This window comes from Amblyraja radiata, chromosome 4 (assembly GCF_010909765.2).
Source record: "Amblyraja radiata isolate CabotCenter1 chromosome 4, sAmbRad1.1.pri, whole genome shotgun sequence".
Classification (NCBI taxonomy): domain Eukaryota; kingdom Metazoa; phylum Chordata; class Chondrichthyes; order Rajiformes; family Rajidae; genus Amblyraja; species Amblyraja radiata.
Window position 1 is genome coordinate 48,779,778 of NC_045959.1, and position 15,782 is coordinate 48,795,559.

At 42.4% G+C, this 15,782-nt stretch overlaps 1 protein-coding gene across 2 annotated transcripts in view; it reads right to left on the bottom strand.

Annotated features, from left to right (window-relative positions):
- Window positions 1-15,782, bottom strand: part of prex2 (phosphatidylinositol-3,4,5-trisphosphate dependent Rac exchange factor 2) — a 352,555-nt gene that overhangs the window by 110,805 nt on the left and 225,968 nt on the right. For both annotated transcript variants that reach the window (XM_033019360.1, XM_033019359.1), the window contains one exon: window positions 8,212-8,340. In XM_033019360.1, the coding sequence (XP_032875251.1) occupies window positions 8,212-8,340 (129 nt within the window). The remainder of the gene's footprint in view (window positions 1-8,211; window positions 8,341-15,782) is intronic.

The window sequence follows — 15,782 nt, forward strand, 5'->3', positions numbered from 1 at the left end:
TGGCACCTGAACACAAGTCGTGGTCTGATCAACCACGGCTGGGTCGCCTGGGTGAGGGTGTCTGATGTTGAAAGACCCGAAACACCCAATGACCCCAGGTTACATCACTGATAATGTGTTCAGGAGCATCTATCGATGTATTTGTATCAATTAACTTATAAATGGAGAAGGTAACTTTTGCAGAATTATATAACTGCAACAGGAGCACATTCCACTGGCAGAATCCATATGAATATGTAAATACCACTGGCTGGTCTGAAGGCTTCCGAGCACAAAACATCTGAAACCTAAAATATACTTGAACAAAAAAAAGTGCTGGAGAGATTCAGCGGGTCTGGTAACATCCATGGAGGAAATTGACAAATGACATTTCAGGCTGGGATCCTTCTTCAGACTGATGGAGCAAGGGAAGAGAAGGCTGGAAAAGAGAGGTGAGCATGAGGCAAAGTCTGGCAAGTGATATGTGGATACAAGTTAGTGGGGAAGAGGGTGATTGGGAGATGGGTGGAATGTGTCAGGTTGGTCTTTTTTCTCTTTTTTTGAAGACTTTAAAAAAAATCAATGCCTGATATATGTGTAAACACAATTACATAATTCCTGAATAATTCCAATTGGTTTAACCATTATTCTGAGTGTGCCACTCAGTGAACGTGTATACATCTCATTGAACCTCTCTTACATCCTCCTGCATATGCCCAACTGATTTTACATCACAAGCAAATTTGAAAATTTGAACACTTAAATTTCTCAGCCAAATTGCTGATCGAATTTGTGAATGACTGTTATCCTCAAAGAAGACCAACAGATCAATCAAATAGGTTCGCTTTGCTCAATCCTAATATTATCTAGTGTTCTGTTATATCATCTTTCATTATATATTCCAGATATATGCAGTTTTTATGGGAATGGATTATTAGCTCATCTTATTTACTTCCCATATTTTCTTCAGTATTGGGGTCATTTTAGATAATCTGCAAGAACTATTCTAAATTCTATTGAATTTTGAAGGATGATTATTAACACTTTTGTCAGCTCGTTCAAAATTCTGCAGTGTAAATCATCAGGTCCTTGGATTTTATCATCTGCGGTCTCACCAACTAACCTCAATTTTTTCTAATCAATTCTAATTTCCTTCACTTCCTCATTCTTGCCAAACCCTGGGCCTTTAATATTTACTTGACTTAGTGGGACCCGTTGGGTGGTGGTGGGTGGGATGTATGGGTGGAGATGAGGTGGTTATGTGGGTAGGAAGGGTTTGCGAGGGGGGGGTGGGGAGGGATGTGGGGGGGTGGGGGAGGGGAGCGTGTGGGGGAGAGTGATGCTTGGGAGATGGGGTGCGTGTGGGCAGGGGAGGGTTGTGAGGGGTGTGTGGGTGGGAGGGTTGTGTGGGAGAGGGGTCTGTGGGAGGGGAGTGGGGGCAGGTTGCGCGTTGTAGTGTGTGGGTGGGGGGGAGGGGTGTGGGGGCATGGGGGGGGAAGAGAGCTCTGAGAAAAAACGGGGAAGAGCCATGGTGGAGAGTGCAGTATCACGGGGGAGGGGGCCAGGAGCCAGCGAGGGGGACCAGATCAGGTCGGGCCGTTTCCAGTCCCTTCCCCTGATAATTGTGTTGGGTTGGAGACCTCCACCAGCCATCCAGAGCCTCCCTCAGCTGCAGTAAAGATGCGATGGCGCAGGAAGGGACAGACCGTCCCACGGAGTGACAGTAGAAGGGACCAATCGGCACTGAAGGGCAGGAGAGGCAATCGATCTTTTTAAAGATTTTTAAACCTCGATAACTCCTACCAGCTTCCACCGATCGGAACTAAATTTGGTGCAATCGCAGCACAGGAGAACGGCGAGTAAGCTGGCGAAAAATCATAGCGCTATCGTGTACCATTTTTGCACAAATAGAATGCCCGCCAAAACGGAAGATAACAAGATCAGAGCTTTAGTTATGTATAGATTTTGCATTCATCTATGGAGACAGTTCACAATCAATTAGTTCCCACTTCTGTAAGGGAACCACATTTGCCCTTGCTAGTCACCTTGTACATAATAATAGTTTTTATATGTGATTCTCAGTTTTTATTGTCATGTTTAATATTTCCTTTCTTTATCAATTTACTCTTTGCTATATTCTTTAAAGCTTCCAATCTTAGACCTAATATTATTTCTGCCAAATTTATAAGCCTCTTCCATTCATTGAATTCTAACTTTTGCATTATCCTGTCAGCCATAAATAGACCACTTTCCTTTTGGATTTATGCCCTAAAGGCATTTTCTTTTTAATAAACCATATATTTTTTCGACAAATGCTAATCATTGCCGAGGAATTAATTCAAAATAATTTCCAAATCAATCACAGCCAATTTTCCCCTAATGCCATTGTCTCCTATGCTTAGAGTTAAGACCTTTGTCACACATTGAACTGCATCTCTTTCAAACCCTATATAAAACTATTTGACATCGTGGTCACATGGATATCAACAACAAGAGTGCAATACTTGAGGGGCTGTCCCACTTGGGCGACTTAATCCGCGAGTTCTGGCGAGTTTGCCCTCGATTCATACTCGCAGCATGGTCGACATGAGGTTGTAGGAGGTCTTTGTAACTCTCCTTCATGCTCGAGAGTAGTCCCCGTGTACTTGAGGCCTCAGCTAGGTTGCGGCGCATTTTTCAACATGTTGAAAAATGCCTGCGAGTAAAATAAGGTCGCCATGGAAAAAAATCAATACTTTTTTTACTCATAGGTTTAGTCGTAGTAGGTCATAGTAGGTCGGCATGTTAGTCCTAGGTAATCAAAGGTAGTCGAAGGTAGTCATAGATAGTCTTCATCATAGTCGAAGGGAGGTCGAAGGAGGTCGTCTTCACTCTCCATTATTCGGTGTCCAATTTTCTTGAAGTTAGTCGTAGCTAGTCGAAGCTAGTCTTCAACATAGTCGAAGGAGGTCGAAGGAGTTCTTCTACATAGTCGAAGGAGGTCTTCAACATGAAATATTTCAAACTCTCCTAAACACTTCTAAACTCGCCAATTAGGTCGTCCAAGTGGAACGGCCCCTTTAGAGCTTTCCCTAACAAGCTACTTGGTAATTATTTTATTTTTAAGGTCTAATCGCTATTTCCTCTTCCCCTGAAGACAATCTTACCCAAGTACAACTTAAAATGTATTATATTCCTTAAACCATAGCCTTGCCCCTTGTACACAAGAGAATGTTATTATTTTACCGTTGGCTTCTGTGAAGTACCAGTTTAATAAATTTTATGGCCTGGGAGCAATTAAGTATTTAAGTTTTCAGAATTGCAAATCAGTTTGTTCATAGTTTTGATCTCTGCCTCAGACTACAATATGATCCAACGAGGCGGACCAATAATGTGACAGTAATCTGCAAAGCAACAGTCGACAGAAGTATCTACTCTGTCATCATTTCCTGTTGATTTGCAAATGGAAGTTCTGCATATTCATGAGGTCAGCTCCAGTTCCATGTTAAATTATCTTGATCACAAGTTTAGTTTATTGTCACGTGTACCGAGGTACAGTAAAAAGCTTTTGTTGCGTGCTATCCAGTCAGCGGAAAGACAATACATGATTACAATCACACCATTCACAGTGTACAGATGCATGATCAAGAGAATAAAGTGAATAACGTTTAGTGCAAGATAAAGCCAGTAAAATACGATAAAAAATATGTTCGAGGGCCTCCAATAAGGTATATGGCAGTTCAGGTCTGCACTCTAGTTGCGGTAGGAAAGTTCAGTTGCCTGATAATAGCTGGGAAGAAACTGCCCTTGAATCTGGAGGTGTGCACTTTCACATTCCTATACTGTCTATACCTAAACCTACACTTCTATACCTGTACAAATATCTAGATACAGGTGCTTGTTGAGAAACCAGTCATTGTCTCGGTAAATATATTCAGTTTCCAGACCACTTGCTCTCCTTAATGTGCAGCGTTCAAATTGATTGCAGCCTTTATTTACACCGCTGCACCTCGTGATTTTAAAACCCAATATCTACTTACAAATATCGATACAGTCATAGAAGTAGTTTGTTTGGTAATATCATCTCCTTTTAGCTAATTAAATATTTAAATGTGCCCATCAATGTATGTCAATGCATTTAGAACATTATTATGCATATTTTTAATAATTCAGATTATAAATACACCAGATTACTCCATTTGCTCTGATGTGAAGATTGGATTAATATTTTCCACCTTTTGGGCACACTGAGCTGAAGAACATTAGCCAAAATACAGCATTCCCCATCAAAGGCAATAATCTTATCAAATTGGTGTTACTTTATACTTTTTATTTTAGAGAACTGGTTTGCATTTTAATATTTTCTCCATTTATTAGTTATTCTTTCTTTTAAAATATTTGTATTTCTTTTTTTCTCCAAAAAACAGAAACAAAACAAAAAAAAACAGATCCAAAAGAATAATGATAAACATAACAATGATATTGATAGATAGGGATCAGGATTACATTAATAACAGGTATAACCTAAATATGAGTCCAGTGTCAAAATACACATTGAATATAGACTTCCCGGTCTCTATATAAATATAGTTAAATGTTTAAAAGAAAACATATATATAGAAAAAAAAAAACAAAGCTAAAAAGAAAAGAAAAGAAAAAGAGAAAAAGGAGGAAACAAAACCCCCTAAACTAAAGAAAAAAAAAAAAAGCAAAACAGAATCTGAGCTGAGAATTTCAACAATTTAAGTCTGTTTGTCGTCAAGTCCGTTCCACCATATAAAGGTAAAATAGTTTTTATAACGGTTAGAGAGGGAGCAATTTATGTTGTGTGAAAGTGTTTAATAAATTTTCCCCAAGTCTTATCAAATTTAACCAAGGGTTCAACAATGTCACCCCTGATTTTTTCTAAATTTAAACATGATATCGTTTCAGAATACCACTGGAGTGTGGTCGGAGGGTTGGAGTCTTTCCATTTAAATAAAATAGATCTTCTGCCAATTAATGTGGTAAAAGCAATCAACCGATGGGCGGAGCGAGACAAATGAATAGAATCTAACATTGGTAACCCAAAAATTGCTATAATAGGATGAGGTTGTAAATCAATATCTACGACTACAGAAATAGTATCAAAAATTTATTTCCAATATTTTTCCAAAAGTGGGTAGGACCAAAACATATGGGTCAGTGAGGCCACTTCAGAGTTACATCTGTCACAGGTAGGATTTATATGACCATAAAAATGAGCTAACTTATCTTTTGACATATGAATTCTGTGAACCACCTTGAATTGTATCAGAGCGTGACTTGCTCACATTGAAGAGGTATTGACTAATTGAAGAATCCTCTCTTTCCCAGTCATTCTTAATTTTATCAAATATATCTATTTGTAATTTCAAGTTCAACTCATAAATAGTCGTTATTAATCCTTTCTGATAAGGGTTCAAATGTAAATTTTTTTCCAAAATTTTGGTTTGATGTGGTAGCGGAAGAAAGGGTAGAGCAGCCTTCAAAAAATGTCTAATTTGTAAATATCTAAAAAAGTGTGAATTATATAAACCATATAACCATATAACAATTACAGCACGGAAACAGGCCATCTCGACCCCTCTAGTCTGTGCCGAACACATAATCTCCCCTAGTCCCATATACCTGCGCTCAGACCATAACCCTCCATTCCTTTCCCATCCATATAACTATCCAATTTATTTTTAAATGATAAAAACGAACCTGCCTCCACCACCTTCACTGGAAGCTCATTCCACACAGCTACCACTCTCTGAGTAAAGAAGTTCCCCCTCATGTTACCCCTAAACTTCAGTCCCTTAATTCTCAAGTCATGTCCCCTTGTTTGAATCTTCCCTACTCTCAGTGGGAAAAGCTTTTCCACGTCAACTCTGTCTATCCCTCTCATCATTTTAAAAACCTCTATCAAGTCCCCCCTTAACCTTCTGCGCTCCAAAGAATAAAGCCCTAACTTGTTCAACCTTTCTCTGTAACTTAGTTGCTGAAACCCAGGCAACATTCTAGTAAATCTCCTCTGTACTCTCTCTATTTTGTTGACATCCTTCCTATAATTAGGCGACCAAAATTGTACACCATACTCCAGAATTGGCCTCACCAATGCCTTGTACAATTTTAACATTACATCCCAACTTAGGTAAATTATATTTATTGGCGAATTGTTCAAAAGACATAAAACAACCATCCAAAAACAAATCACGAAAAGCTATTAATCCCTTCCTCTTCCATAACAAAAAAGCTTGATCAGTACTAGAAGGTTGGAAGAGAAAATTAGACAAGATAGGACTCGATAAGATAAAATCATTTAGTCCAAAAAACTTACGAAATTGAAACCATATTCGAAACGTATGCCTTATTATTGGGTTAGTCATATATTTATTCAATCTCGTAATTGTAAAAGGTAACGAGGCCCCTAGAATAGAAGCCAATGATAGCCCTTGTAAGGAATCACGTTCAAGATTTATCCATCCTGGGCATTGGGTATCTTCTAAATCTTTTGTCCAAAATGTTAGATAAGGAACATTGACTGCCCAATAGTAGAATCTAAGGGTCGGCAATGCCAAACCACCATCTTTTTTTGATTTCTGTAAGTATTTTTTACTTAGTCTGGAATTTTTATTCTGCCATATATATGAAGAAATTTTGGAATCAATGATATCAAAGAAAGATTTGGCAATAAAAATCGGTATTGTCTGATATAAATACAGAAATTTAGGTAAAATGAACATTTTAATAGCATTGATTCGGCCGCTTAAAGATAAGGACATTAGTGACCATTTAGTAAACTGTTTAGTAAATATATGGTCATCACGGAAGAAGAAATACAGAAAGCGATCCTTTCAATTAATTTTGGTAAAGCTCCCGGTTTAGATGGGTTTACAGTAGAATTTTTAAAGTATTTTTTTAATTTATTGTCTCCCTCGCTATGCAAGGTTTTTAAAGAAGCCTTTTTAAGGAATAGATTACCACAATCTTTTTATGAAGCATTCTTTAATTCTAAAAAAAGATAAAGACCCTACTGAAGTGACATCATATAGTGACATTGTGACAAGTGACATCGATATCACTGTTAAATGTAGATTCCAAAATTCTTTCCAAAATATTAGCTATAAGATTGGAAAATATTTTACCGCATATTATCTCTGAAGATCAGACAGGTTTTATTAAAAATTGTTACTCATACTTTAACGTTAGGAGATTAATGAATATTGTATATACAGCGTCATTTCACTTGAATGTGTCATTTCACTTGATGCCGAGAAGGCGTTTGATAGAGTAGAAAGGAGATACTTATTCAATACACTTGAAAATTTTAAGATTGGTCCAAAATTTATTTCTTGGATCAAGCTGATATATCATATACCTCGGGCTTCTGTACTTACTAATAATCAGAGATCCCCTTTTTTCAGGCCCTTTTTGAGGTACTAGACCGGGCTGTCCTTTAAATCCTTTACTATTTGATATTGCTTTGGAACCTTTGGCCATCACTATTAGGGAATCCCCTAATATTTTTGGTATTGTCCGCGGGAATAAGACACATAAGCTATCTCTTTATGCAGATGATCTGTTATTATTCATTTCTAACCCTGAGAAATTTATTCCGGCAATAGTAGCATTACTTAATCAATTTAGTAGTTTCTCAGGTTATAAACTAAATCTTAGTAAGAGTGAGCTTTATCCATTAAATAATCTAGTTTCGAATTATGAACAGTTTCCACTTAGATTGAATACCACAAGTTTTACTTATCTAGGTATTAAGATCACCAAGACACACAAGGATTTATTTAAAGCTAATTTTATGCCTTTAATTGACCAATTATTAGTTATTAAAGCCATATTATTGGGTATGGGAAATGAAACAGAGGACACAGATTGTTTTCATATACATTATGACAATAATGAAGAGACATATAAAACCAATGTTTTAAATAGCAATGTCATAATCAATGCAATTCAAAAATAGCGTCAAAATATTCCTAAAGAAATGCTTAAATGCTGTCTACTATGTGCATATTTCACCTGTAATGTATTTAACTATTTAATTATAGCAGAAGTTGGATGAAGCCAGAAAACATTGACACGTTTTACCAGATAAATCAATTTTGTTTTTAAAGATAGAAATGACATTTTTTTCTTCCAACAATACTTGCCTCAGGATTGCACGTTTCCCATAATGTGTTATCTTATCTAATACTTGCATAATTACAGAACTGGTCATCACTTGATACAGACCTTCTACAAATCTTGTAATGGCTTCTATAAGGTTGTGAACGCCACTCGGTAGATTCCAGGGATCTCTCTGAACGTGAATTCTGAGCTGCGTTGTGCAATTGATCTTTGACTCCATTTCTTTCTTGAATTCTGTGCAAAAAGAGATTTAGGAACAAAAAGCAGAAATTAAATGTATCTTTGTGTTTTTATACTTTAAAAAAAACTATTGTAACCATGCCAAGTTGTGGGTATTATCTATAGGACAGTGATAAAAAGGCATAAGATCATGTTCCAGAGACGTCAACGTCATATCCTGGCTATAACTTTACACACATTTGTGACCATGAATGGGGGGGTGGAGGTTAATAAATAAAGGTGGAACAATATTTTGTACTAATCCATTAATAGACAGAATATTAAGATAACCCGAACTAAAGGTAATTCAGAGAACGGCTACTTTCAGACTGTTAGGGGACCTAGGGAACAAGACTGCCCTCTGGTGCAATGTTTGTAACAATACTGATGTCCCACAATATCAATTTAATCATTACAAATCCATCTGAGAGGTATGTAAATTTATTACAACAACATTTGACAAAATTCATAATATTGAATAAAAAGAGTGCATCGGTAATGACGGACATGAAAGTGCTGAACTGTTATGAAAACCAAGAAACATATAATAGCAAATGCTGGTTGACACAAAAGGACACAAAGTGCTGGAGTAACTCAGTGATCTGATGAGTTACTCCAGCACTTTGTGATAAACAAAAGTCTATCTGGTTCAATGATCCCTTTATCCCACCTCCAAACATGTTACAACCTCATGGAATTGGGTCTCGTGTTCCGAAACCTCTTTAGTACAGTGGAGAGTGTATTGACTGGTTGCATCATGGCCTGGTTCGATAACTGGAACGCCCAGGAATGAAGGAGTCACAAATGGCTCAGCACATCCCTTTGCAACCTCAACTTCCTCATCAATAGAACACAATATTTACAAATTGGCAACAACACTTCCTCTTCGATAACCATCAGCACTGGGGCATCTCAAGGCTGTGCTCTATCCCCTGCTCTACTCGCTCTATTTCCACGACTGTGTAATTCAGTGGTTCTTAACCTGGGGGTCGTGACCCCCATTTGGGGTTTTGCCGGGGGTCATGAAGGGGACACAAATAACATATCAATTTGTTGAGCCCATGTTTAGGAACCTAACAAAGGTACATACCGCATACAGTATTTTATTCACGTATGCGCGTACTGGTGTCAAAAAGGTTAAAAAAAAGCTGGTGTAATTGCACTGAGTTATAGCGCCATCTTTAAATTTGCCAACTACACCACTGTTGTTGGACACCTCCAGGTGAACAAATGCCACACTGCAATTTGGAGAGGAACCGTTCAGCCACTGGGTGGAGATGGATGTTATGGATGCTAACAAAGATTTTTTCTCTGGCAGTCAGCAGGGAGCTCCCTCCATTGTTATCACAGTTGGATTGGTATCCCTTCTTGAAAAGGATAATGATGATGTATTCACTGGTCAGCCCTTCTCTTCCCAAAGGATTAAATTGAATCCTCATATTAATTAGCCTTAAATTGTGTCATTCATTGAGAACCTCCTGGTTCTCAATCCATTGTTTTTATCCTGCCCCATGTCCCCCTGTTTTCTTCATCCGCGGGTGCATTGGCCTCTTCATGAATGTATTCTAATTCAAGGTTTTGAAAACAAAAACTCATCTCCGTCGTGGTTCATTCTCCTTACTGAAACATGCCCTATCGTTTTGCTGGACAACTTATTTATGTTGAATGAATTCATGTTATAATTGCAAGAGTTATTGATCATATTATTAAAGGGATCCCTGCACAGGGAGATTTCTCTAATTATTACTTACCATCAGCTATAGTTTAAAAATAAAATCATAGAATGGGATTTTGTTCAATCCAGTTACTTGTATTTCTTGGATGTGATAGTTTATTGACATGTTTTGATTGCTCTAAGTATTCTTTTCTCATTGATCTTTGTAAATGAGACATTGCACACGTGTAACTTTCTAATAGTCTTTAATGAGGATCCAGAGTTAAACGATGCACGAGTAGTCACTGACTCCAGTCTGCTACTGTACTGCGCAGAAGGAGAAGCAGGCGTTATTATAAATGATACCTAAGGTGGGGTTAGTAGTGCTGAGGTAGCTATATGATTGGTTGCATGCATAAACCATCTACATCCTTCCCCTTAGAAGATTAAACATGGTGGATAACCATGGCAACAAAATTAAACAAAATCACCATACCGAACAGGCGGCTTGCTGACACGGCCCGAGCGTGTATGGACCAACCCTTCCCCCCCCCCCTCACCAGAAAGACCAGAGGACATCGGCAAACCCGGAGGTGACGAAGCCGCAGGGGAAACAGAGAAAGGCAGGGGGGGACAAACGTGCAGGAGGGGTGGAAGAATGGTTAGCAATAGGCGTCCCACGCGGAGGTGAACAAAACACGCGAGGGGTCTGGGGGCATTCAAGGGGCCGGTAACGGGAACAGCAGCGGACGGCTGGAACTGCAGCGGCGGAGCGTAGGGCCCCGCTGCCTGCAGGAGCGGCTCCTGTACTGCAAGCAGGTGCTGAGGACTCCTGCGGTAAACAGTCCCTTCAAAGTCCACAAGGTACGAACGAGGCGCGTCGGCAACGCCAACCACGGTGGCCAGACGGGAATATCCACTAGCACTCTGTAGACGAACGGCCTGTCCAGGCAGCAGAGGCTTGAGTGGTTTGCACGATCTATCATGTGACCGTCATTGGATGTCGTGCTTTTCCTGAATGCGCATCTGGACGGATGCAGGCTTCAGCACTCGAGGTAGCAGCTGGTGTTGAGCAATCGGAATCGGTGGTCTCGTCGTTCTGGACATCAGCCGCTGGGCAGGTGATCCCAGGGTTGCGTCCCTGGAAATGTTCCTCAGGTTCAGGAGGTCGAGGTAAAAGTCGGAATTCGCCAGGCGCGCTTGCTCCATTAGCAGTTTGGCACTCCGGACAGCCCGCTCAGCAAGCCCGTTACTCTGCGGGTACTCAGGGCTGCTGGTGAAGTGGAGGAAGTTCCATTTGTTGGCAAAGAGCTTGAACTCCTGGCTGATAAACTGCCTGCCGCTGTCGGTCTGCAGACGGACAGGCGAGCCGAAAGTGGAAAAGTGTTTCCTCAGCTTGCGGATGACCATCTCGGACGTGAGGGAGGTCAGAAGGTCAACCTCGAACCAATTCGAGTGCGAATCAGCCAGGACAAGGTAGTGTTTACCGCGCCACTCGAAAATGTCAGCGGCCACCGAGGTCCAGGCCAGGGCTGGCGCGGGTTGTTGCAAAAGGGGCTGCCTTTGCTGGTGGGGCGCAAGGCTGTTGCAGGTAGAGCAAGACAAGACACGGTCCCGAATGTACTTAGCCATTCCAGGCCAGTAGAATTGGCACTGTGCGTGGGCGATCGTGGCATCAACACCCGGGTGCCCGCTGTGGGCCACGCTGTAGTACTTGTCATACAGGGAGGAGGGGATCACGACCTTGTGGCCATTAACAATAACGCCGTCTTGGATGACCAGTTCATCGCGAACCAAGAAAAAAGGCTGTGTTTCTGCAGGTGCGCTGGCGCGCTTGCTCGGCCAACCCCCTTTTATCACTGAAGAAAGCCGCTGCAGAGCGGGGTCGGCGGCAGTATGCTCGGCTAGGCACTGAAGCTGCTTAGTGGGGACAAAGTCAACGCCGAGCACCAGAAGGTCTTCCCGTTTGTAGGGGTGGCGATCACAGGAAGCGCGGGGGGCACGAGAGAGAGTGTCAGCAACGTGCATTTCAGTACCCTTTTTATAAACAATGGTGAAGTCGAAATGCTGGAGCTGCATCATCATACGCTGCAGCCTGGCAGGTGCGACATGGATCGGTTTGTTCAGGATAGTCACCAATGGCTGGTGGTCAGTCTCAACCATGAAAGAGTTCCAGAAAAGAAAGTCTTTGAACTTAGAACAGGTGAAAACTACGGCAAGCAGCTCCTTTTCAATCAGTGCATAGCGTTGTTCGGTGTCGGTCATAGTACGGGAGGCATAGGAGACAGAGAGCAGGGAGTCATCGGCGGAGGACTGTAGGCAGGTTGCACCGAGCCCGAATCGCGAGGCGTCACAGGTGACAGTGATGGGGCGCTTCAGGTCGAAAAACGTCGAGTAGGAGTGCTGATCAGCTTAGACTTTAAAGTATCGAAAGCCTGCTGGTGCTGCGGGAACCAGGACCAGGCGGTGTCTTTTCTAGTCAGTTGTCGCAGGGACGAGCTCAGTTCATTGAGGTTGGGTATAAATTTACCAAGATAGTTCACCATACCCAGGAAACGCTGCAGGCCGAGCACGTCGGTGGGGGCGGGCATCTCAGTGATGGCGGCAGCTTTCAAAGGATCGGGCTTGAGTCCGGCAGGAGTGAATACATGGCCAACGTAAGTGACCTCGGAGACCAGGAACCTGCACTTCTTGGGGTTAAGCTTGAGGTTGATCTGTCGTGCCCACTCCAGGACACAGCGTAGGTTCTGGTCGTGCTCCGCCACGTTTTTACCGTAGACCAGGATGTCATCAACAATGATAGCGCACGGCAGACCAGCGAACAGCTGTTCCATGGTCCTCTGGAACACCTCGCTGGCAGAATTGATGCTGAATGGCATTCGCAAGAACTTGAATCTGTCGAACGGTGTCGAAAACGTGGTCAGATTTGATGACCCCTTGTCCAGCGGTATCTGCCAAAACGAACTCTTAGCGTTGAGGATAAAGAAGACGGTGGCCTGTCCGACCTGGGCTGCAACATCCTCAACTGTCCTCATGGGGTAGTGGGGGCGCCTGATGGCAAGGTTCAAGTCTTTAGGGTTGATGCACACACGGATTTCATTCTAGTCCTTTTTTAACGTGGCAACCATGGTGGACACCCACTCGGTGGGCTCGCTGACCGCTTCTAGCACCCCCATGGTGACCATGTCGTTTAGCATGGATTCGACTTTGTCCTTCATGGCGTGAGACACTCTGTGCGGTGCACGAATTACAGGTGCCACCTTTGGATCATTAGCAATTTTGTAGGTAATAGGCAGCTTGCCCAGTTCGTCAGTAAACAGGTCGGGGTATTCCTTTATCGGGTCCACCGATATCATCACCTTGTGGACCGTTCTGTCGAATGACACCTGTCCCAGATCCTGGCATGCCTGGTTGCCCAACAGAGTCACACAGTCAGAGTTCAAAACATAAAAGGTCAAGGCACACGTTGTTTTTTTCAGCACACAAGTGAAAGTAGCTTTACCCAGCGGTCTCAGCACCTCTCCCCCGTAAGCATGCAGAGTTGAGCGGTCTGCAATCAGGAGCTCATTATTCCTTAGCTTCTTGAAAAGGCTTATTGACATTACATTCACCTTTGCCCCCATGTCGAGCTTAGTGTGAAAATTGGAATTGTTGACAGTTATCAGAACAGTTGGATCGGGTAGCCGGCCAGGTGCATGGAGGAGTGAGTACACACTTGCCTCCCGTTGCAAATTAATTGGATCGGCAACGTGGGCAGCGTCGAGCAGGGACGGAGAATCATACTTGTTATCAACTTGCATCAGCATGTTTAGGTTAGGTCTGGAAGCTTGTGGAACTTTCCCACGAGAACGGCAGGCAGCAGAGAAATGGTTTAACTTCTTGCAATAGTTGCAGGCTTTACCATAGGCAGGGCATGGCGACTGCCTGTGGTGCATATAGTTGCAGTTCGGGCATTTAGGGGGCTCACCGCCAGATACGGAGCCGGCCCGTGGCACAAAATTCGTATTATCCGTTCGAGGTCGCGGTCTATTGAACCCAGTCAGATTGATAGATTTAGTGTCTGAATCACGCTGACTGTCTGGCGGGTCATTCTGCAGGCATGCATGGCTTCATTTAAGGTTAGATCGGGTTTGCGGAGGAGCTCTGATCTCAGTTTCTGATCGAGCATCCCTGTCACCAAAATGTCTCTAGTTAGCTGGTCTGTCATCGCTTCGAACCGGCACCTCTGAGCTAGGTAACGTAAATCAGCGATGAAGTACTCAACAGGCTCATCAGGCAACTGCTTGCGAGTAAAAAATCGCGCTGTTTCTAAAATACGATTAGAGGGCAGGTCACAAATCTCCCTGAATTTGCGCATCAGGACACTTGGGATGTCAGCTGTTTCTATGGGTATCAGTACCTGATCGTCAGCACCCAGGACCGCTGGGGCGTAATTGAAAGTTCTTGCTCTTCTCATGGCTTTGGGGCCGACAAGGTTGAGAAGAAGAGAGGCTTTAACTTCATCGGGCTCGTTCCGATGTGCGATATTCATGTAGTGGCGGTAGTCCAGTTCGAAAGTAGCCCAGCGCTCCGCGATGTCCGAATCGAAGATGAGCTGAGCAGGCTTTCGGCAAGAGGAAGCCATCGTCAAAATGAAAATAAAAACTTAGCAAAAGAAATAAAAACCGGTAGACAGGAGACGCGAGTTGTCTCTAGCTGACACCATGTAAATGAGACATTACACACGTGTGACTTTCTAATAGTCTTTAATGAGGATACAGAGTTAAACGATACATGAGTAGTCACTGACTCCAGTCTGCTACTGTACTGCGCAGAAGGAGAAGCCGCCGTTATTATAAATGAAACCTAAGGCGGGGTTAGTAGTGCTGAGGTAGTTATATGATTGGTTGCATGCATAAACTATCTACAATCTTCTTTACAGTACATCTCAGAATTGGCGTATTACGTGCAGCTCTGCTCACTCCATTACCGGATATTGAGGCTTTGGAGAGGGTGCAGATATTCACAAGAATTCTATCTGGATTAGGTGCTATTAGCTACAGGGAGAGGTTGGGCAAACTTGGGTTGTTTTCTCTGGAAAACAGTAGGTTGAGGGAAGACCTGATAGAAGTAAACAAATTAATGAGAGGCATAGCTGGGGCACAGTCAGAATCTTTTTCCTAGGATGGAAATGTCAAACACTTGAGAGCACAGCTTTCAAGTAAGAGGGGCAAAGGTTAAAGGAGATGTGAGAGGCAATACATACATAAGAGATTAGTATGCAAACTTAAAGCACATTGGGGGATCAGTATTGATGTGGATAGAGAACTGGCTGGCAGACAGGAAGCAAAGAATAGGAATAAACGGGTCCTTTTCAGAATGGCAGGCTGTGACTAGTGGGGTACCGCAAGGCTCAGTGCTGGGACCCCAGCTATTTACAATATATATTAATGATCTGGATGAGGGAATTGAATGCAACATCTCCAAGTTTGCGCATGACACAAAGCTGGGGGGCAGTGTTAGCTGTGAGGAGGATGCTAGGAGGCTGCAAGGTGACTTGGATAGGTTGGGTGAGTGGGCAAATGCATGGCAGATGCAGTATAATGTGGATAAATGTGAGGTTATCCACTTTGGTGGCAAAAACAGGAAAGTAGACTGTTATCTGAATGGTGGCCGATAAGGAAAAGGGGAGATGCAACGAGACCTGGGTGTCATGGTACACCAGTCTTTGAAAGTAGGAATGTAGGTGCAGCAGGCAGTGAAGAAAGCAAATGGTATGTTAGCATTCATAGCAAAAGGATTTGAGTATAAGAGCAGGGAGGTT